Source organism: Salvelinus alpinus, chromosome 1, assembly GCF_045679555.1.
Source record: "Salvelinus alpinus chromosome 1, SLU_Salpinus.1, whole genome shotgun sequence".
Lineage (NCBI taxonomy): Eukaryota > Metazoa > Chordata > Actinopteri > Salmoniformes > Salmonidae > Salvelinus > Salvelinus alpinus.
Window position 1 is genome coordinate 87,293,187 of NC_092086.1, and position 23,642 is coordinate 87,316,828.

At 42.7% G+C, this 23,642-nt stretch overlaps 1 protein-coding gene across 1 annotated transcript; it reads left to right on the forward strand.

Annotated features, from left to right (window-relative positions):
• The first annotated feature begins 120 nt into the window (after positions 1–120).
• LOC139532637 (diacylglycerol O-acyltransferase 2-like) lies at positions 121–23,604 on the forward strand. Its single transcript, XM_071330510.1, has 8 exons — positions 121–320; positions 6,561–6,692; positions 7,846–7,953; positions 12,195–12,265; positions 18,349–18,553; positions 18,961–19,135; positions 21,309–21,508; positions 21,978–23,604. Exons 1-8 carry the CDS (start codon positions 281–283, stop codon positions 22,130–22,132), a joined length of 1,086 nt encoding a protein of 361 aa, XP_071186611.1. The 5' UTR covers positions 121–280; the 3' UTR covers positions 22,133–23,604.
• The last annotated feature ends 38 nt before the right edge of the window (positions 23,605–23,642 follow it).

Genomic DNA, 23,642 nt, shown 5'->3' on the forward strand with positions numbered 1-23,642 from the left:
TGCCTGCCTCCTTCAGGCCCAAGTGTTAGTTAGACAGTGCCAAATTCGCATCCACTTAGGTTATTTTCCAGGAGCGCATCGGTTTGTAAATAAAAATACACCTCCCACCGCCTCCCATACTGACTGTGACTGGCTCCTCCCATACCGGTTAAATGCGCGCTCGGTGCTTCAATTCAGTACAGTGGAAGGCAGTCATGTTAGAGGAGCTGTAGAGTTTACAAACTTTAAAGCAGCAAGTATTTCCAAGTCTTGTAATCTGTTTAGTCCCGGAGCCACAGTTATGAAGACCATACTTGCTGCCTACTCCGGTGCCCTAAAAGGTAAGATATGCACCCTCTTTCAAAATTCACTGCAAACAAATTGCACACAGACTTCAGTCATCTTATCAAGCGGCAGTCATTTGATAATTGGATCATCTCCACTATATTCCAAATCCTGTGTTGGCGTGTAATCAGCTTTCGTGAGATGAAGAAGCAGCTTGCAAAACATTCAACTATGACAGAACTATGACAGCCCAAAACATAATCAGAAGTTTGTTGGGATGCTGTTTGTTGTGGATGCAATACGTCATTGTCATGTAAGCCATTTGTTCTGAAAGACATCAGATAAGCCAACACATTGGTGTGTGGTGAAGAGTGTATTTGGGCACAGTAGTTTTCATACATGTTGCTTGTGTATTTTTTTTTAGGGGTCTGATCTGTGAAGGGAGAGAAGTAAAAAAGTGTACACCAGGGCCAATTTCAGTTGGCAAATGTGAATGTTGAAGATATACAGTACATATCATGAATAGGGCTGACAAGTTCATTTATTCTACATGCCAGAGAGGCTCAAGTTTGTTCAACATAATATATGTATATCAGCAACTTTCCACAACGTTGTGCCCTGCTGAAAGCTGCCCGGTAAGGGGAAAGATGTGAGGTCAGTGACTGATTCACTGTGTAGTATTACTAGTCTACATGAAATCTTTGACCCCCTGAGGCTGATACTGCCCAGTAGCCCTGATTTTGAAAGCATTATTGACTTAATTATGCAGGTGTGGGCCAGAGTGCAGAACGGATAGTGTTTTGTTTGACAGCACGACGCAGTGTTATTTAGTCCATTAAGATAGGTTTACGTGGTTGTGTTGTCCCGTGGCATGGGAAAGATCTGCTGATGAGGCACTATGAACTTGAGTAGATTAAGAAGTGTCCCCTCAGTGGCTCGTTCTTGTTCTGGTCTGTCACTATATACATCAGTGGAGGTTCCTCAGGAGGAAGTGGAGGACTATCCTCAGTGAATTTCATAAAAAATAGTGAGACATTAAAATGATTATTTTTAGATAAATAATTTGATGATATGTTTATTATAGTTATTAAAACACACTGTGTTGCTATGAAGGTCTACAGTAGCCTCAACGGCACTCTGTAGGGTAGCACCATGGTGTAGCCGGAGGACAGCTAGTTTCCGTCCTCTGGGTACATTGACTTCAATACAAAACCTAGGAGGCTCAAGGTTTTCAGCCCCTTCCATAGACTTACACAGTAATTATGACAAGTTATGGAGGACATCCTCCAACCTGTCAGAGCTCTTGCAGCAGGAACTGACATGTTGTCCACCCAATCAAAGGATCAAAGAATAAATCTAGTACTGGAAGCATAAGCTACAGCTAGCTAGTACTGCAGTGCATAAAATGTGGTGAGTAGTTGACTCCTAGAGAAAGACTAAAGTTGAACAGTTTTGAGCAAATTAATGTCTTCAAAAATTAAGGAGAAGTGAGAGAGGGCTAGCAATTTCCTTTGTATTTATTTCACTTACTTGGCTAACAAATGCAGGTAGCTAGTTCAGCCTACTCAAACAGAGATGGATGCTATGTTAGCTAGCTGGCTATGGCTATCCAATACTGGAACTCTTCCAAGTCAAGGTAAGCTTTTGGTTTTATAAATGTATTGCCATTGGGCCCGCCGGTGTAACTTCCATACTGCTTGCTGACTGAACATTGTACTGCATAATTGTAGCATTTTTACTAACCCGTTAGGTCTAGTAGCTATGTTGACTATGACGTTAGATAATATGGTGACAAAGATGTAGGCTGTGTGTAACATTTATGATGTATGAAGCTTTGGCTTGGAAAGTTTTTTTCCGCCTGGTCACAGACAGCTGATGTATTGTGCACTGAAGTCCACAAGCGAAGGTGAAAAGGTGAGAGGAAGAGAGTGCGTATATGCGAGAAAGAATACAACAAGCAAAGTGATCATGCTGCTTGAATGGGGCTGCTATGAAAGGGAACTGTGCTTGTGTGTGATCAGAGGTGTATTCATTCCGCCTATACTTTGGAGAAAAACATTTCTTAAATGGAATGAAACTGGGATAAATAAATCTGAATTTGTCCAATAGAAATGCTCTTTTGCAACTGTTAGACTAATGATTATGCCCTAGATGCAGGCAAGACTGCAAGGCGGTATTGAATGTGTCAGTCTGTCACCCTGATTACTAAAAAAAATGTCTCTCGACCTGTGCACCTACATAATAAACTTTAATTCATAGGCTAGGTTGTACAGTAGCAACCTCATGATGGGTATGGGAAAAAATAAAGTATCATGGGTAGTAACCTAAACCTATCGATGTTACATTGAGCTGGGTGAATGGAATATGAATGACAGTCATCCAATATGCTGTAATGGAAATAAGGCCATGCTCATTAAACGGCACTGACCACCACTGATATACAGTACCAGTCAAAAGTTTGGACACCAACTCATTCAAGGGTTTTTCTTTATTTGTACTATTTTCTACATTGTAGAATAATAGTGAAGACCATTAAAACTATGAAATAACACATAGAATCATGTTGTAATCAAAAATATTTTAGATTCAAAGTAGCCACCCATTGCCTTGATGACAGCTTTGCACACACTTGGCATTCTCTCAACCAGCTTCACCTGGAATGCTTTTCCAACAGTCTTGAAGGAGTTCCCACATATGCTGAGCACTTATTGGCTGTTTTTCTTTACTCTGCGGTCCGACTCATCCCTAACCATTTCAATTGGGTTGAGGTCGGGTGATTGTGGAGGCCAGGTCATCTGATGCAGCACTCCATCATTCTCCTTCTTGGTCAAATAGCCCTCTCACACCTTGGAGGTGTGTTGGGTCATTGTCCTGTTGAAAAACAAATGATAGTCCCACTAAGCGCAAACCATTTGGGATGGCATATCGCTGCAGAATGCTGTGGTAGCCATGCTGGTTAAGTGTGCCTTGAATTCTAAATAAATCGCAGACAGTGTCACCAGCAAAGCACCATCACACTGCCTCCTCCATAATTCACGGTGGGAACTACACATGCGGAGATCATCCGTTCACCTACTCTGCGTGTCACAAAGACATGGCAGTTGGAACCAAAAATCTAAATTTGGACTCATCAGACCAAATTACAGATTTCCACCGGTCTAATGTCCATTGCTTGTGTTTCTTGGCCTAAGCAAGTCTCTTCTCATTGGTGTCCTTTAGTAGTGGTTTCTTTGCAGCAATTTGACCATGAAGGCCTGATTCACACAGTCTCCCCTGAACAGTTGATGTTGAGATGTGTCTGTTACTTGAACTTTGTGAAGCATTTATTTGGGCTGCAATTTCTGAGGCTGGTAACTCTAATGAACTGATCCTCTGTAGCAGAGATAACTCTGGGTCTTCCTTTGCTATGGCGGTCCTCATGTGAGCCAGTGTCATCATAGCACTTGAAGAAACTTTTGAAAAGTTCTTGAAATTGTCTGTATTGACTGACCTTCATGTCTTAAAGTAATGATGAACTGTCGTTTCTCTTTGCTTATTTGAGCTGTTCTTGTCATAATATGGACATGGTATTTTACCAAATAGGGCTGTCTACTGTACCTTGTCACAACCCAACTGATTGGCTCAAACACATTAAGAAGGAAAGAAATTCCACAAATTAACTTTTAACCATGCACACCTGTTAATTGAAATGCATTCCAGGTGACTACCTCATGAAGCTGGTTGAGAGAATGCCAAGAGTGTACAAAGCTGTCATCAAAGCAAAGGGTGACTACTTTGAAGAATCTCAAATATAAAATATATTTTGATTTGTTTAACACTTTTTTTTTGTGTTATTTCATAGTTTTGATGTCTTCACTATTATTTTACAATGTAGAAAATAGCCCAAATAAAGAAAAAACATGGAATGAGTAGGTGTCCAAACTTTTGACTGGTACTGTATAAAACATTAACCAGTTAAACTCTGAGCAGTTGTTTTGGGCCATGTACAGGGCCCGGTGTGACATATCATTTGAAGCTACAGGCCATGTCTTTTTTATTTAATCGAACCCCATAAAGGCTATAAATCATGCGCTATGGGACATATTTATATAGTATGCAATGTAGGTCAAGTCACCAAAAGTGCAACCATTTAGTATGCATGGAAAGGGTCCACCCTGATGGTCATTGTAAAGAATTGCATTTCCTTCTCCATCCACATTGCCTTGTATGCATCCTCCACATGCGCCTTTTTGCTTGCTCATTGTTTTCAATAGGAAAAGTGAATGGGAAAAGTCGTTTTGAAGTTTCTTCACCTGTCTATCTTATTTAAAAACTCCGGAACCTCAAAGCCCTGATTGCTAAGTTCATTTAAAGGCTTACAAATCCATTCAGCTATTTTGGCACAGTGACTCACTACACAAACCAGACCCAAGTAGCCAAGAGACATGATGTGGCCTCCTACTGCTGTCTAGTGGATGAACTGGGAATCAGACATATATTTACATCAATGGATAGATATACTTCAGATTTCACTTCATATGTATATCATTCCTATAAGACAAAGTTTTGTATTGTTTGCTGCATCAGGCTCTGTAGTAGTCACATTGTTTCTGACACGTGTATCTGAATCCCATAGTTCTTACCTTTTTCTAACAGTACTAAGCATGTGTTTTTAAGACTAATAATTTTGGAACCGAAATGTACATTGAGGGTATTATACAATATTTTGCGTCATTTAGAAAATGCCACCAGAGGGGTGGTCAGAGTTTAATAGGTTTTAAGGACACTTGCTCGTTCCAAGACAGACTGACCAGGTGAATCCAGATGAAAGAAGCTATGATCCCTTATTGATGTCACTTGTTAAATCAACTTCAACCAGTGTAGATTTGTATTTATTATGGATCCCTAGGCAGCAGCTACTCTTCCTGGGGTCCAGTAAAAACTAAGGCAGTAAGATGCATACATTAAAATAAATTTTACAACAGATTTCACAATACATTAAGTGTGTGCCCTCTGGCCACTACTCTACTACGCCACACAATCCAGGTGTACGTGTGTGTTTATACCTGTGTGTGTAACTCTTCACAGTCCTCGCTGTTCCATAAGGTGTATTTTTATCTGCTTTTTAAATCAGATTTTACTGCTTGTGTGAGTTACTTGATGTTGAATAAAGTTCCATGTAGCCATGGCTCTATGCAGTACTGTGCACCTCCCATAGTCTTTTCTGGACTTGAAGACGGGGTTTGCATGGGTGTCCGAGCTGTGTGCTAGTAGTTTAAACACAGCTCGGCGCATTCAACATTATTACAAAAACAAGTAGTGATGACGTCAATCTCTCTTCTACTTTGAGCGATTGACATGCATATTATTAATTTTAGCTCTACGTGTACATTTTAAGGGGCAGTTCCCTCTTTGTGGCACCTGACCACACGACTGGGAAGTAGTCCAGGTGCGACAACTAGGACCTGCCTTGTTGTTAAGAAGGCAGAGCAGTGCTTTATTATGGGGAGAGGGCTTCCCATCTTACAGGTAACTCTCAATCCACAATATAGCATGGGGTGTAAAGTCATAATGAAGGTCAAGAGACAGGTTAAAGAAGCATTTTTAATCCTTGAGACAATTGAGACATGGATTGTGTATGTGCGCCATTGAGAGTGACTGGGCAAGATACAAGATTTGCCAAGTGCACTGGTTTGAGTGTGTCAAGAACTGAAAACTGCTGGATATTTCACACTCAACAGCTTCCCCTGTGTATCAAGAATAGTCCACCACCCAAAGGACATCCAGCAAACTTGACACAACTGTGGGAAGCATTGGCGTCAACATGGGCCAGCATCCCTGATGAATGCTTTCGACACCTCATTGAGTCCATGGCCCGACTAATTGAGGCTGTTCTGAGGGCAAAAGGGGCGGTGCAACTCAATATTAGGAAGGTGTCCCTAATATTTTGTACACTAAGTGTACATGTAGATGTCAGGACTGTGGCTCTGCTCTTTATGAGTAGTGATCAGACCATGGTGGTAAGTTGCTCTGTTTCTATAGCAATTGCAGTGGCATGAGGAATTTGACGTGATGTTTATTGCTTGTGGTCTGTTTGATCACGGAGCTTTGTAAGGGATGAACATTTTGTTCATTTTCTCTCTAGTGTCTAATCTAATGTCCCTTGTGTATTTGACATACTTTGAGAACCTGGAAAAGGATTGACAGTTTATTTTCATATTCTAGTCTTCTCACTGACTGCAACTGTGACCTTAATCGATTGATGTGGATGTACTGTACAGTATTGACTCATTTATGACCCTGTCTATCTTCTCTAGGCACAGGCTATAGCATCCTCTTGTCCCTGCAGGACCTGCCCTCCCCTCCATGGCCTGCCCTTCGATCCAAGCTGGAGAAACACCTTCAGGTCATCGCAGTTCTTCAGTGGGTCATCTCCTTCCTCGCCATGGGTGAGAATGTGACTGGATCTCTGTGTGGCTCTAACTACACTAAACAAAAATATAAACACAACATGTCAAGTGTTGGTCCCATGTTTTATGAGCTGAAATAAAAGATTGAAATGTTCCATACGCACAAAAAGCTTTTTTCTCTCAAATGTTGTGCACAGATTTGTTTAAATCCCTGTTAGTGAGCATTTCTCTTTTGCCAATGTAATCCATCCACCTAACAGGTGTGGCATATCAAGAAGCTGATTAAACAGCATGATCATTACACAGGTGCACCTTGTGCTGGGGACAATAAAAGGCCACTGAAATGTGCAGTTTTGTCACAACATAATGCCACAGATGACCCAAGTTTTGAGGGAGTGTGCAATTGGCATGCTGACTGCAGGAATGTCCACCATAGCTGTTGCCAGATAATTGAATGTTCAATTCTCTCCATAAGCCGCCTCCAATGTCGTTTAGAGAATTTGGCAGTAAGTCCAACTGGCCTCACAACCGCAGACCACGTGTAACCACGCCAGCCCAGGACCTCCACATCCGGCTACTTCACCTGCAGGAATGTCTGAGACCAGCCACCCGGATAGCTGATGAAACCGTGGGTTTGCACAACCAAAGAATTTCTGCACAAACTGTCAGAAACCGTCTCGGGGAAGCTGATCTGCGTGCTCGTCGTCCTTACCGGGGTCTTGACCTGACTGCAGTTCAGTTTCATAACCGACTTCAGTAGCCAAATGCTCACCTTTGATGGCCACTGGCATGCTGCAGAAGTGTGCTCTTAACGGATAAATCCCAGTTCAACTGTACTGGGCAGACGGCGTGTGTGGGCGAGCGATTTGCTAATGTCAACGTTGTGAACAGAGTGTCCCATGGTGGGGTTATGGTATGGGCAGGCATAAGCTATTGACAATGAACACAGTTGCATTTTATCAATGGCAATTTGAATGCACAGAGATACTGTAATGAGATCCTGAGGCCCATTGTTGTGCCATTCATCTACCACCAACACCTCAAGTTTCAGCCTGATAATGCACTGCCCCATGTCACAATAACTGGAAGCTAAAAATGTCTCAGTTCCTAGTGGCCTGCATACTTGACAGTACAGTGCAGGTGCTGAATAGCTGTTCCTCTGCTCTCTCTCCTATCCTATCCGACCACATAGGCATCAGCTGCACTGTGCTGTTAATCTACATGTTCTGCACAGACCTCTGGGTGATCGCTGCCATGTACACTACCTGGCTAATCTTCGACTGGAACACCCCCAAACAAGGCAAGTACCACGGTCACTCAAACCGGCTCTTAATAATGGTCAGGTTGAGAGGGTTTTTCCCTGTCAGTCCTGGGATTTGAACTGGCAACCTTTCGGTTCCTTACTTAACCTAATGGCTGCCGTTGCCCTATTGTGGTTAAATTGTGCCCTTCTATACAGTGCTTTCAAAGTATTCAGACCCCTTGACTTTTTCCACATTCTGTTAGGTTATAGCCTTATTATAAAATGTATTGCATTGTGTTTTCCCTAAATCTACACACAATACCCCATAATGACGAAGCAAAAACATGTTTAGAAATTTTTGGAAATATCACATTTTTAAATAAGTATTCAGACTCTTTACTCAGTACTTTGTTGAAGCACCTTTGGCAGCGATTACAGCCTCGAGTCTTCTTGGGTATGACGCTACAAGCTTGGCACACCTGTATTTTGAAGTTTCTCCCATTCTTCTATGCAGATCCTCCCAAGCTCTGTCAGGTTGGTGGCGGAGCGTTGCTGCACAGCTATTTTCAGGTCTCTCCAGAGATGTTCAAGTCCAGGCTCTGGCTGGGCCACTCAAGGACATTCAGAAACTTGCTCTGGAGCAGGTTTTAATCAAGGATCTCTGTACTTTGCTCTGTTTACCTTTGTCTGAATCCTGACTAGTCTCCCAATCCCTGCCGCTGAAAAAACATCCCCACAGCATGATGCTGCCACCACCATGCACCATCCCTACGGTGTAGCCAGGTTTCCTCCAGACGGGATGCTTGGCATTCAGGCCAAAGAGTTAAACCTTGGTTTCATCAGACCAGAGAATCTTGGGTCTCATGGTCTCAGTCTTCAGGTGCCTTTTGGCAAACTCCAAGCGGGCTGTCATGTGTCTTTTACTGAGTGGCTTCTGTCTGGCCACTCTAGCATAAAGGCCTGATTGGTGGAGTTCTGCAGAGATGGTTGTCATTCTGGAAGGTTCTCCCATCTCCACAGAGGAACTCTAGAGCTCTGTCAGTGACCATCGGGTTCTTGGTCACCTCCTTGACCAAGGTCTCTTTCTTTAGATTTTTCCCATGATGTCAAGCAAAGAGGCACTGAGTTTGACGGTAGGCCTTGAAATGCATCCACAGGTACACCTCCAATTGACTCGGGCTAATTGACATCATTTATCAGAAGCTTATAAAGCCATGACATAATTTTCTGCAATTTTCCAAGCTGTTTAAGGCACAGTCAACTTAGTGTATGTAAACTTCTGAACCACTGGAATTGTGATACAGTGAAATAATCTGTCTGTAAACAATTGTTGGAAAAATTACTTGTGTCATGCACAAAGTAGATGTCCTAACCAACTTGCCAAAACTATAGTTTGTTAACAAGAAATTTGTGGAGGGTCATGTCAGGATGAGCCTGCAGGAAGGGTACGAAATGAGGGAGGAGGATGTCTTACCTGTAACGCACAGCGTTGAGATTGCCTGCAATGACAACAAGCTCAGTTCGATGAAGCTGTGACACACTGCCCCAGACCATGACGGACCCTCCACCTCCAATTTGATCCCGCTCCAGAGTACAGGCCCCGGTGTAACATTCATTCTTTTGACGATAACCGCGAATCCGACCATCACCCCCAGTGAGACAAAACCACGACTCGTCAGTGAAGAGCACTTTTTGCCAGTCCTGTCTGGTCCATAGGTGACGTTGTTGCTGGTGATGTCTGGTGAGGACCTACCTTACAACAGGCCTACAAGCCCTCAGTCCAGCCTCTCTCAGCCTATTGCGGACAGTCTGAACACTGATGGAGGGATTGTGCGTTCCTGGTTTAATACGGGCAGTTGTTGCCATCCTGTACCTGTCCCGTGGTGTGATGTTCGGATGTACCGATCCTGTGCAGGTGTTTGTTACATGTGGTCTGCCACTGCGAGGGCGATCAGCTGTCCATCCTGTCTCCCTGTAGAGCTGTCTTAGGCGTCTCACAGTACGGACATTGCAATTTTATTCCCCTGGCCACGTGCAGTCCTCATGCCTCCTTGCAGCATGCCTAAGGCACGTTCACGCAGATGAACGTGTTTTTCAGAGTCCGTATAAAGGCCTATTTAGTGTCCTAAGTTTTCATAACTGTGACCTTAATTGCCTACCGTCTGTAAGCTGTTAGTGTCTTAACGACCATTCCACAGGTGCATGTTCATTAATTGTTTATGGTTCATTGAACAAGCATGGGAAACAGTGTTTAAACCCTTTACAATGAAGATCTGTGAAGTTATTTGGATTTTTATGAATAGTTATTTTGCTGAGTTTATATACATACACTACCGTTCAAAAGTTTTGGGTCACTTAGAAGCATCCTTGTTTTTGAAAGAAAAGCTAATTATTTGGTCCATTTAAAATCACATCAAATTGATCAGAAATACAGGTTACATTGTTATTGTTGTAAATTACTATTGTAGCTGGAAACGGCAGATTATTTTATTTATTTTTTGTATGACTATATAGTTATTCCACTAAAAATCAGCAGTTTCCAGCAACAATAGTCATTTGCAACATTAACAATGTCTACACTGTATTTCTGATCAATTTGATGTTATTTTAAATGGACAAAAAAGTTGCTTTTCTTTCAAAAACAAGGACATTTCTAAGTGGCCCCAAACTTTTGAACGTGTGTGTATGACACACCTACTCATTCAAGAGTTTTTCTTTAGTTTCACTATTTTCTACATTGTAGAATAATAGTGACGACATCAATACTATGAAATGTAGTAACCAAAAAAGTGTTAAACAAATCTAAATAATATTTAAGATTCTTCAAAGTAGCCACACTTTGCCTTGATGACAGCTTTGCACAATCTTGGCATTCTCTCAACCAGCTTCACCTGGAATGTTTTTCCAACAGTCTTGAAGGTCCCACATATGCTGAGCACTTGTTGGCTGCTTTTCCTTCACTCTGCGGTCCAACTCATCCCAAACCATCTCAATTGGGTTGAGGTTGGGTGATTGTGGAGGCAAGGTCGTCTGATGCAGCACTCCATCACTCTCATACTAAGCACAAACTAGATGGGATGGCGTATCGCTGCAGAATGCTGTGGTAGCTATGCTGCTTAAGTGTGCCTTGAATTTTAAATAAATCACTGATTGTGTCACCAGCAAAGCACCATCACACCTCCTCCATGCTTCACGGTGGGAACCACACATGCGGAGAACATCCGCTCACCTACCCTGCGTCTCACAAAGACACGGCAGTTGGAACCAAAAATCCATCAGACCATATTACAGATTTCCACCGGTCTAATGTCCATTGCTTGTGTTTCTTGGCCTAAGCAAGTCTCTTCTTATTATTGGTGTCCTTTAGTAGTGTTTTTTTTGCAGCAAGTCAACCATGAAGGCCTGATTCACGCAGTCTCCTCTGAACAGTTGAGATGTGTCTGTTACTTGAACTCTGTAGCATTTATTTGGGCTGCAATCTGAATGTGCAGTTATTCTAATGAACATATCCTCTGCAGCAGAGGTAACTCTGGGTCTTCCTTTCCTGTGGCGGTCCTCATGACAGCCAGTTTCATCATAGCGCTTGATGGTTTTTGTGACTGCATTTGAAGAAACTTTCAAAGTTCTTGAAATGTTCTGTATTGACTGACCTTCATGTCTTAAAGTAATGATGGACTGTCATTTCTCTTTGCTTATTTTAGCTCTTCTTGCCATAACCCTATTTGGTAAAAGACCAAGTCCATATTATCTTCTGTTTACCACCCCTACCTTGTCACCACAGAACTGATTGGCTTAAACGCATTAAGAAGGAAAGAAATTCCACAAACTAACTTTAAAACAAGGCACACCTGTTAATTGCAATTCATTCCAGGTGACTACCTCATGAAGCTGGTTGAGAGAAAGCCTTGCACACTTTTGGCAGTCATCAAGGCAAAGGGTGGCTACTTGTATTCTTCAAACATATTTTGATTTGTTTAATACTATTTTGGTTACTACATGATTCCATATGTTTATTTCACAGTTTTGATGTCTTTACTATTATTCTACAATGTGTAAAACTAAAGAAAAACACTTGAATGAGTAGGTGTGTCCAAACTTTTGACTGGTAATGTGTGTGTGAAACTGGTGTCATTTCAGAAGCAGTGGTTTGTGTCTGTGACCATAAGGAGCTGTGCTGGGAAATTGAGTTAATTGGCACTATGTTACTGTTTATTTACATTAATCATTATGTGGGTTACATGATTCATTATTCAGTATTATTCTGACTGGAGATCTATCCATTACCTCGGTTTTCTCAGGTGGCAGGAGGTCCTCTTGGGTGAGGAACTGGACTGTGTGGACTTACTTCAGAGATTACTTTCCCATCAGGGTGAGTGGAAAAGAATAGGCCTAACATTTTTAAAGGTATAATGTGTGAACTTACGGGTGTGTGTGGAATGTGTGATTCGGGAATGGGCCATTCAGTGCTATGTAGCATCTTGACCTCTTATATTGGAGGATGTATAAACAAATAAAAGTGGGATGGTTTTCACTTGTCAGTGTGTATGCGTTGTCATAAGGCCAGATAATTAGGTTTGCTATCAAACTGGAAATTTGATGGAATACAACATGGATATGCCTGCCTGTACAGATGATAAAATGTGCTTTTTCTGGTCAGATACAAAGTTAAAGAGCATCAATGTTTTTATTGATTATGGTGTGCTGTAGCACAAGCTTGACGATAACCTTATCTGTGACTGTATCCAGTATCAGCTGCTGGTTCCTGTTCCCTGATGATGCTATAAGGAGTTGACGTCGGTTGAAAGGATAGGCTTTGCCCCGCCTGATAGGCGACAGCTCATCGCTGAGTTTTTTCCCAATTTGTATTATTTCGCTCCTCCGCATCTGGAGATTGTTGGGAGACACGTTCTCTTGGTATCCTAACAGCAATACATTTTTTGCCTTCACATTTTTTGGCAAGTTCCTCTTGTGCTTTCTCTCGCTGCCCTGCTGACCAAGGGTTGAATTAGCTGAGTTGTTTGTATGCCTTCACACTCCTCATGAATATCAATGAACCAACGGCATTCAAATTACATCTGCTATGTTTACTTGTCCTTCAGTTCAGCTATTTGATTTAAGTGTTTAAAATGGAGCATTTTAGAAACATTACCCTACAATAAATGTTTTACCATACAATCTCTTTCACTCATACATAGAAAGTATAGTCAAAGGCTCTTAAAGCGAAGCCAGATCTTGGATATGGTCACCGAATAAAGGTAGTCTTAACCAAAATTACTAAATTATTGACAGTTAACAGCCAGGAGGGATTCAGGTGTGTGTGTGTGTGTGTGTTGCCTCTGGAGCTTGAACTTTGGCCCTGCTTGTGATCCATACTTTGAGAACTGACTGTTTCTGTCTGAGTGGCTTGATGATCACTTATTTGCATCAAGTAGCTCTGATGCAAACTGAATAAAATGGCTGTGTTTGATAACATGTCTCTGCATCGATTAGAGACTTAAAGTATTGTGTTTTTTGGGGTTGGTAACTAGGATGATGTTTACTGCTGTTTGTGATGTGGAGTTAAGGGGCTTCAATTGTAGGGTTTTCTGGCTCAAAGACGCACTGTATGCCAGGTATTGGTGGGGCTTAAGACACATTAGATACTTCACATGTCAACATCCTGTTTCAGATGAATGGTTGCTTAACTTGTTTTAGCTTGTGCAACTAATGCAGTTGGATGCCAGCTGGTAGCCACCTGGCTGGTGGCAGTGTGAGTGTGTCAGTGCATGCAGGGACAGTGGCTTACATCTTGCAGTGCCAGCAAGGTCTCCTTCTCTCTTCCACTCACTGCATGTATATTATCAAATACAGCGGTGGCCGGTTATTGGCTGAATGCCCGGGGCACAAGGTGGTTGGAGTGGTCAACAAAGCAGCATGGCAGAAATATAATCGCAAGTTTTCAAACTTAAAAAAAATGTATTTATTAAAAATCAAACATTCTCAAGTGATTTTGTGCATTTGAGCAACAGCATAAGTACACCTATTTTACTTTTGCATATCAAACTGAATAACCACTGCTACACATGCTGACACTGTTTTTGAACAGATAGATTATACTATTTAGAACGAGCAGTCAGCTCACAAAAGATCGAGTGCACCAGGATGGCTAGCTAACAATGTCACAAAGCATGATGCGCTAGCCAGTTAACTTTCATTCTGAAATAACTTCATATTTCTGAGTTCGTCAGATATTAGTTTAGAAAGACTTAAAATTGGCATTGGAGCTAGCTGGCTAGCTGCTTATCAAAGGTACACTGTGGCCACCTGCTCATCAAACATCTCATTCCAAAATCATGGACATTAATATGGAGTTGGCCCCCCTTCTGCTGCAATAACAGCCTTCACTCTTCTGGGAAGGCCTTCCACTAGAAGTTGGATATTGTTGCAGGGACTTGCTTCCATTCAGCCACGAGCATTAGTGAGGTCGGGCACTAATGTTGGTCGATTAGTCTTGGCCCGCTGTCGGCATTTCAATTCATCCCAAAGGCGGTTGATGGGGTTGAGGTAAGGGCTCTGTGCATGCCAGTCAAGTTCTTCCACACTGATCTTGACAAAGCATTTCTGTATGGGCCTCTTTGTGCACATGGGCAATTTGGAAGCACAGAATCATCTAGAATGTCATCGTATGCTGTAGCGTTAAGATTTCCCTTCACTGGAATTAAGGGGACTTGCCGAAACCATGAAAAACAGCCCCAGACCATTATTCCTCCTCCACCAAACTTTACAGTTGACACTATGCATTGGGGCAGGTCGCTTTCTCCTGGCATCCGCCATATCCAGGTTCGTCTGTCAGATGGTGAAGTGTGATTCATCACTCCAGGGAAGGCGTTTCCACTGGTCCAGAGTCCAATGGCGGTGAGCTTTACACCCCTCCAGCTGACGCTTGGAATTGCGCACGGTGAGTTTAGGCTTGTGTGTGGCTGCTCGGCCATGGAAACCCATTTAATTTCATGAAGCTCACGGCAAACAGTTTTTGTGGTGACGTTGCTTCCAGAGGCAGTTTGGAACTCGGTAGTGAGTGTTGCAACCGAAGACAGACAATTTTTACACGCTTCAGCACTCTGCGGTCACGTTCTGTGAGCTTGTGTGGCCTACCACTTTGTGGCTGAGCCATTGTCGCTCCAAGAGAATTCTCATCGGTTATTGTCACTGCCGTGTATATTCCACCCCAAGCGGATATCACGACGGCCCTCAAGGAACTTCACTGGACTCTATGTAAACTGGAAACCATATATCCCGAGGCTGCATTTATTGTAGCTGGGGATTTTAACGAAGCAAATTTGAGAACGAGGCTACCTAAAGTTTGTAAGCATATTGATTGTAGCACTCATGCGGGCAATACACTGGATCACTGCTACTCTAACTTCCGCGATGCATCCAAGGCCCTCCCCCGCCCTCCCTTCGGAAAATCCGACCACGACTCCATTTTGCTCCTACCGTCCTATAGGCAGAAAATCAAACAGTAAGTACCCGTGACAAGAACCATTCAACGCTGGTCTGACCAATCGGAATCTACGCTTCAAGATTGTTTTGATCACACGGACTGGGAAAGGTTCCGGGCAGCCTCGGAGAATAACATTGATTTATTCGGTGAGTGAGTTTATAAGGAAATGCATTGGAGATGTTGTACCCACTGACTATTAAAACCTACCCTAACCAGAAACCGTGGATAGATGACGGCATTCACACAACAAAGCGTGAACCACCACATTTAACCATGAAAAGATGACTGGGAATATGGCCATATATAAACTAGGCAATGAAACAAGCGAAATGTCAGTATAGGGACAAAGTGGAGTTGCAATTCAACAGCTCAGACACAAGACGTATGTGGCAGGGTCTACAGACAATTACGGACTACAAAAAGAAAACCAGCCACGTCACAAACGCCGCCGTTTTGCTTCCAGACAAACTAAGCGCCTTCTTTGCCCGCTTTGAGGATAATACTGTGCCATCGACGCGGCCCACTACCAAGAACTGTGGGGCCCCCCCTCCTTCTCCGTGGTCAACGTGAGTAAGACATTTAAACGTGTTAACCCTCGCAAGGCTGCTGGCCCAGACGACATCCCTAGCCACGTCCTCAGAGCATGTGCAGACCAGCAGTCTGGTGTGTTTTAGACATATTCAATCACTCCCTGTCCCAAGAAGGCAAAGATAACTAAATGACTATCGCCCCGTAGCACTCACTTCTGTCATCATGAAGTGCTTTGAGAGACTAGTCATGGATCATATCACCTCCACCTTACCTGCCACCCTAGACCTACTTCAGTTCGCATACCGCCCCAACAGGTCCACAGACGATGCAATCACCATCACACTGCACACTGCCCTATACCATCTGGACAAGAGGAATACCTATGTAAGAATGCTGGTTAACTCTAGCTCAGCATTCAACACCATGGTACCTTCCAAGCTCATCATTAACCTTGAGGCCCTGGGTCTCAACCCCGCCCTATGCAATTGGGTCCTGGACTTTCTGACGGGCTGCCGCCAGGTGGTGAATGTAGGAAACAACACCTCCGCTTTGCTGATCCTCAACACTGGGGCCCCACAAGGGTGCGTGCTCAGCCCCCTCCTGTACTCCCTGTTCACTCACGACCTCGTGGCCATGCACGCCTCCAACTCAATCAAAGTTTGCAGACGACACAAAAGTAGTGGGCTTGATTGCCAACAACGACGAGACAGTTTACAGGGAGGAGGTGAGAGCACTCGGAGTGTGGTGTCAGGAAAACAACCTCTCACTCAACGGCAATAAAACAAAGGAGATGATCGTGGACTTCAGGAAACAGCAGAGGGAGCACCTCCCTATTCACATTGACGGGACAGCAGTGAAGAAGGTGGAACGTTTTAAGTTCCTCTGCGAACACATCACAGACAAACTGAAATGGTCCACCCACACAGACAGTGTGGTGAAGAAGGCGTAACATCGCCTCTTCAACCTCAGGAGGCTAAAGAAATTTGGCTTGTCACCTAAAACCCTCAAACTTTTACAGATGCACAATTGAGAGCATCCTGTCGGGTTGTATCACCGCCTGGTACGGCAATTGCACCGCCCTGAACCGCAAGGCTCTCCAGAGGGTGGTGCGGTCTGCACAACGCATCACCGGGGGCAAACTACCTGCCCTCCAGGACACCTACAGCACCCGATGTCACAGGAAGGCCAAAAAGACAATCAAGGACAAGAACCACCTGAGCCACTGCGAGGTCAGTACAGGTGCATCAAAGCTGGCCCATCAGACTGTTAAACAGTCATCACTAACACAGAGGCTGCTGCCTACATACAGACTCGAATCATTGGCCACTTTAATAAATGGATCACTAGTCACAGTAAATAATGCCACTGTAATAATGTTTACATATCTTACATTACTCATCTCATATGTGTATATACTGCATTTTATACCATCTATTGCATCTTGCCTATGCCGCTCGATCATCGCTCATCCATATGAGCGACGACTCATGAATATGTACATATATTCCCAATACTGTATTTTATTAATTTATCTTGCTCCTTGGCATCCCAGTATTTCTACTTGCACATTCATCTTCTGCGCATCTACCATTCCAGTGTTTAATTGCTATATTGTAATTACTTCGCCACCATGGCCTATTTATTGTCTTAACTTCCTTGTCTTACCTCATTTGCACTCAATGTATATAGACTTTTTGTTTTATTTTTTCTACTGTATTATTGACTGTTTTGTTTATTCCATGTGTAACTCTGTTGTACGTGTCGAATTGCTATGCTTTATCTTGGCCAGGTCGCAGTTACAAATGAGAACTTGTTCTCAATTAGCCTACCTGGTTAAATAAACATTTTTATTCCATCCCTTTTAGATTTGTGTGATTAGGTAGTCATTGTGGAATTGTTAGATATTACTGCACTGTCGGAACTAGAAGCACAAGCATTTCGCTACACTCCAATTAACATCTGCTAACCATTTTGTATGTGTCCAATAAAATGTTACTTGATTTACACCTTTACAATAACAGCATTTACAGTTGACCGGGGCCGCTCTAGCAGGGCAGTATTGCATCTCATTGTGAACAGTAGTTTCATTACATTCTGCCCAAACTCCATCGACTACCTCCTCTCTCAGAATGGAACTGGCTTCTACACCTGCATTGTTTGGTGTTTTATATCAGCTGATGTAAGAAGGGCTATATAAATACATTTTATTTAGTGGAAACGTGCAGGTAAACATCCCAGACACACAGCACATTTTGCCTTATTTGCCTGTAAATTTACTTTATTACTTGAGTGCAAAAGATGCATCATATCAGGGCTAAAATGATAAGCTGTTCCAATTTCAGGACATTAGTCTTAACACATCCTCTAAACCTCCTCTCCTCTGAGACTGGTGTGATAGTACAGTCTAATCATGTCTCTTTTGTCATCTTTTTTTCCAGCTCATCAAGACACATAACCTGCTGCCCAGCCGAAACTACATCTTTGGGTACCACCCCCATGGGATCTTCTCTTTCGGAGCCTTCTGTAACTTTGGGACTGAGGCCACTGGATTCTCCAAGAAGTTCCCGGGTATCAAGCCTTCTCTTGCCACCCTGGCTGGAAACTTCCGGATGCCAGTCCTTAGAGACTATCTCATGTCTGGGGGTGAGATGGTTTCTGGGAGTTTTGTCCCTCTGAAGAGGCTGCCTCTTCTCTCTTTAAACTGCTGATAACAGCCCTTTATCTACAGACTGTAATTTGGCAGAACTCTGAGATTTGTCCTATTGCGCAGCCAGGATGAAACAGCCAGCCTCTGTCTACCAACCTGTATTTGCTGATCTCGCTATTGTAGGGAGCTGCTTCTGTCAAAAGCTAACAGTGCAGGTTATCTTAATTTGGTCATTTAGAGTAGTATTGCAGTGTAATGTAAAATGTACAGCAATAATATGTGTCTGTGCTCAACCAGTATGTATTTTCTCTTAAATAATGTCTACTGAAAACAGACTTTATGGTTTGGTCTTTGGGCTCATGTGTGATTGCTGAGCCTAACCCCATTCTCTCCCGTGCGTCAGGTATCTGCCCAGTGAATCGTAACTCCATCGACTACCTCCTCTCTCAGAATGGAACTGGCAACGCAGTGGTCATCGTTGTCGGGGGAGCAGCAGAATCTCTGGACTGTGCTCCAGGCATAAATTCTGTCACCCTGAATAACCGCAAGGGCTTTGTGAGGCTGGCCCTCCAGCAAGGGTGAGAGTAGAGCACAAACATTCTGCCATACACAAATCCTGGCCACACACGTACACTACATGAGCAATAATATGTGGTCACCTGCTCGTCGAACATCCCATTCCAAAATCATGGCCATTAATATGGAGTTGGTCCACCCTTTTGTTGGTTTAACAGCCGCCACTCTTCTGGGAAGGCTTTCCACTAGATGTTGGAACATTGCTGCATGGACTTTCTTCCATTCAGAGCATTAGTGAGGTCAGGCACTGATGTTGGGCAATTAGGCCTGGGAAGTCGGCGTTCCAATTCATCCTAAAGGTGTTCGATGGGGTTGAGGTCAGGGCTCTTTGCAGGCCAGTTAAGTTCTTCCATACCGATCTCGACAAATCATTTCTGTATGAACCTCACTTTGGCCATGGGGGTATTGTCATGCTGAAACTGTTGCCACAAAGTTGGAAGCATTGAATCGTTTAGAATGTCATTGTATGCTGTAGCTTTAAGATTTCCCTTCACTGGAACTAACTAGTCCGAACCATAAAAATAAAAAAAACAGCCACAGACCATTATTCCTCTTCCACCAAACTTTACAGTTGGCACTATACATTGGGGCAGGTAGCATTCTCCTCGTATCCGCCAAACCCAGATTCGTCCGTCGGACTGCCAGACGGTCAAGTGTGGCGATTCACTCCCGAGAACGCGTTTCCACTGCTTCAGAGTCCAATGGCAGCGCTCTTTACACCACTCCAGCCAATGCTGGAAGGTTGATGCTGAAATAGCCAAATCCACTAATTTGAAGGGGTGTCCACATACTTATTTGTACATAGTGTACCTCTCTGTTACACACATCAATTGATCTGACTACATGGTGTTTGTTTTTATGTAAGACATCTCATCGGGCCAGCACAGAAAAACACATCTAGTCTGCCTATGTGAACATCTAGTCTGCCTATGTGAACGTATTGATGTTAGGTATTGCACAAAACAGCCCTGGAGTATTCCTACCTTAGTGGACTTTGTCTACGTTTGTCCTCAACACTAGTTTTTGAAATATTAGACCGTAAATCTAATGTCATTATGACCAATTGGATTGAATCGAGAGAATTGGCTCAACAATAGGATTGGCACCAGGGTTGGGTTAAGTCTAAAAATTATATTCTAATTCAATTCCCCCCTCCCTGAAAATTATATTTAATTCAAATTCCAGGTCAGTCTTTGAATTCAGACATTCATTTCCTCTCAATTCCAATGTTAGGTCAATTCCAAGGATTCAATCTCTAATGCAATATTATCTCCGAAAATTCAAATTTCTTCAGGCTGATCATGTCATTGTTCAGACAACCTAGCTATATTGAAATTATTTAAATTGCAGTCAATTTGTTATACGAAGTTCATTAACTGTGAAATTTACAAATATTGAATTCTAATTAAATTCAAAGTCAGAACGGTCTAATTTCAAGATTGTTGAAATTATATTGAATTCAATGTAAATTCTCCACTTCATGAGTGAATTTAATTGGAATTTTAAATTGGAATTGACCACAACCCTGATTGGCACAAAACACTTACTCGTGTGGTAATTGGTCCTCAATTGCTCAGAGCTCCTCCTGGCATACAGTACACAGGCACCTGGGTCAAGGCCAAAGGATGGACTCCATCAGATTGTGACTCCTGAGAACACTGTTTCGGCACACTGAGTGAGCTGGCGTAGACCAGATCAGACTAACTGGGAATCCCACTCTACTCCAGACCCATTAGGCTGCCATTTTGACTTGCTCAACTTATCCAAACAAGCCCACTTCAGTGATAAATATTGTTTGATGGTTGATTGTAGATACGCTGGTTAATGGTGTCTTAGAGGTTGTATAAAATGTTATGTAGAGTAGACCCTCATTCACAACAACCTTCGATAACATGCATGATTGCTAATTTCCCCTGGCATGTACAGTACGTTTCTGGGTCACTGGCTCATATTTCTAGGATCTCTAAGACAAGTGGCATGTAGGCCTATGTTACCTTGGTTAAATGCTTCCCAAAGGTTCCTTTTCTAAATTCCTCATAATGCGTTTTCATGACAGATGTTGAAATGGAGCAGGGAAGCACCAAAACAAGTCATCATCATTCAGAGATCAGGTGATATCCATTATGCCCTATGAGTAACTTCTGGAGACTAATGTAAACCCTTGCTCTCTGTCAGGTCTGACCTGGTGCCGGTCTACTCCTTTGGGGAGAACAATGTGTACAAGCAGGTGATCTTTGAGGAGGGAACCTGGTGTCGGCTAGCTCAGAAGCGGCTGCAGAAGATTCTGGGCTTTGCTCCCTGTCTGTTCCATGGCTGTGGCCTCTTCTCCGACTCCTGGGGAATGGTGCCTTACAATAAACCCATCACCACCATTGGTGAGAAACCCTCTCCAAGACCACACTGAAAGTGTCTCACAGGCATTTAGTGCTGGATGACTTAGTTTCTGGTAGTGATCCAGGCCATGTGTTTGATGCTATTCACTCTGTTCTGCCCATTATTATGAGCCATCCTCCCCTCAGCAGCCTCCTGTTATCCATCTATCTTATTGATCTTATCTATCAAAATATATGCTCAACTCAAATTGTTCTGTCAGCCAGGATCTGTAGATTATAGTCCATCTGTAAAAATCTTAAGTAATTACAATGCTAGGTCAGGTTATGGTTACTACCAAGCAGTTCAAGGGCAACTCTAGCTCCTCTGTGTTAACAGAACCAACCACACAGTCAACATTTTCTCTTCCCTGCATCAAGGCCATGTTCATGTTAAACGTTGCAGTTCGTCAAACCAAAAAGTAAAATGTCAAAGTTGATTTTGCGGATATTGATTTTTACCCCCTTCTCTTAGTGGGTGAACCGATCACGGTACCAAAAGTTGAGGAGCCTACTCGGGATATGGTGGAACTGTACCATGCCATGTACATCAAGTCCCTCAGGAGCCTCTTTGACAAGTATAAGACCCGCTTCGGATTGAAAGAGAGTGACATCCTGCACATCCAATGAGGAAAGAGTGAGTGGGACCCCCTCGGAACCTTGTTCAGCCTCGACACCCCATTCACGTGCATGGCTCTGATTGATTGTCTCTGGAATTCAATCGATATACATAAAGTTGTGGGAATAAATCCACAGCTCTCTCATCCTCGTCCAGTATACAAGGCTCACGTCCCTACTCCACTCAGAGTGAAAATGGCAGGTTTTAGGTTGCCTTACTATTGTCCTTGACCTAGTCCTTGCCAATAGCAAAGTTGACTAACTTAAATGTCTCCAAATGGAGTCTCTTCAGCGTATGCCACATTTATAGATATGTTCCATGACAGAAGAGATGAGGGAGTATAGTTTGATAAGATACGATCACTTGCAGTGTGGAACTCCCACTAGGTGGCACTAGAAGGTTATACACACAAGCACCATGTTTGTTTCCCCCATGCATCCATGTAGCTGTCACATATTAGGGCCTAAAAAAAGTTCAATATCAGATGTTTTGAGGCCTTTATTTATTTTTTGCTAAATGCACAAACTATGCAATTGTAATGGTATGTCCTCACCTAGAAGTTAATATAGTGTGGTAATTGAGCCAAAGAGCTGACGGGTGTCCCCTCCCAGCACACGCATACTTTATTGAAACTGGAAGGTGAAGTAATTCTAATGGATTTAGATTGTGATTATATGATGCCACTAAGTATTGTATTATGTAAATAAGAAAAAAACCTGTCCTCCCTTGTCGAACGGAACAATTTAAAAAAACGTTTTTAAATTAATATATTGATGCACTTTTTGTATTTGTTACAACCCTCTGAGGTACTTCTCTAAAATGTGCCATTATTGAAAAATTCCTGTCACATTTTTATTGACTGGGCTGCTTAGTGTTTCGTGCCTTGATGCCCCATGTACTGTAGTTGTTGACGATTTTGATGATGTAAGAACAGTTCTTCCTCCACACAGAGGGCAGATCAGTGATGAATGTCATGAAAAGAAAGGGATTGTAAAGCATGTGCCTTGTAGAAATAAAATACACTTATTGTGGGGTTCTACTCAATTGAGTAAAATGGCAAATGTACAGTATAAGGGTTTTTCTATCACACATTTGGATTAGAGTTAAAAGTCAAACTCCCCTGGTAATTACCAACAAGTGTTTGAGAAATTACTGGGCATATCAAGTCTATCGTCCTGCCAATTATCTTAGGTGCAGGACTGTTTGTATATTATGCAAGATGAAAAGACTACAATTATTTTGCCATGTGGTGAAATGTTGAGGTTGGTGATGAGTGCTAAATAGAAGTGTCATTTGAAATGTAAATTTTTCTAGCTTCAACATTAACTCTTGTAAAGAGCAGTAAACATTTCACTCTCTTAATTCATGTGCAATAAACAGCAGCCAATGCCTTTATGTTGTGAATGAATAGCTTGAGCAAAATCCGTCTCCTTAAATGAAACTTTTTATGTTTTTAGAATAAAACTTAACATGTCTTCGTAAATGTTTTTTTTCCTGTCATCACACCATAGAAACAACATT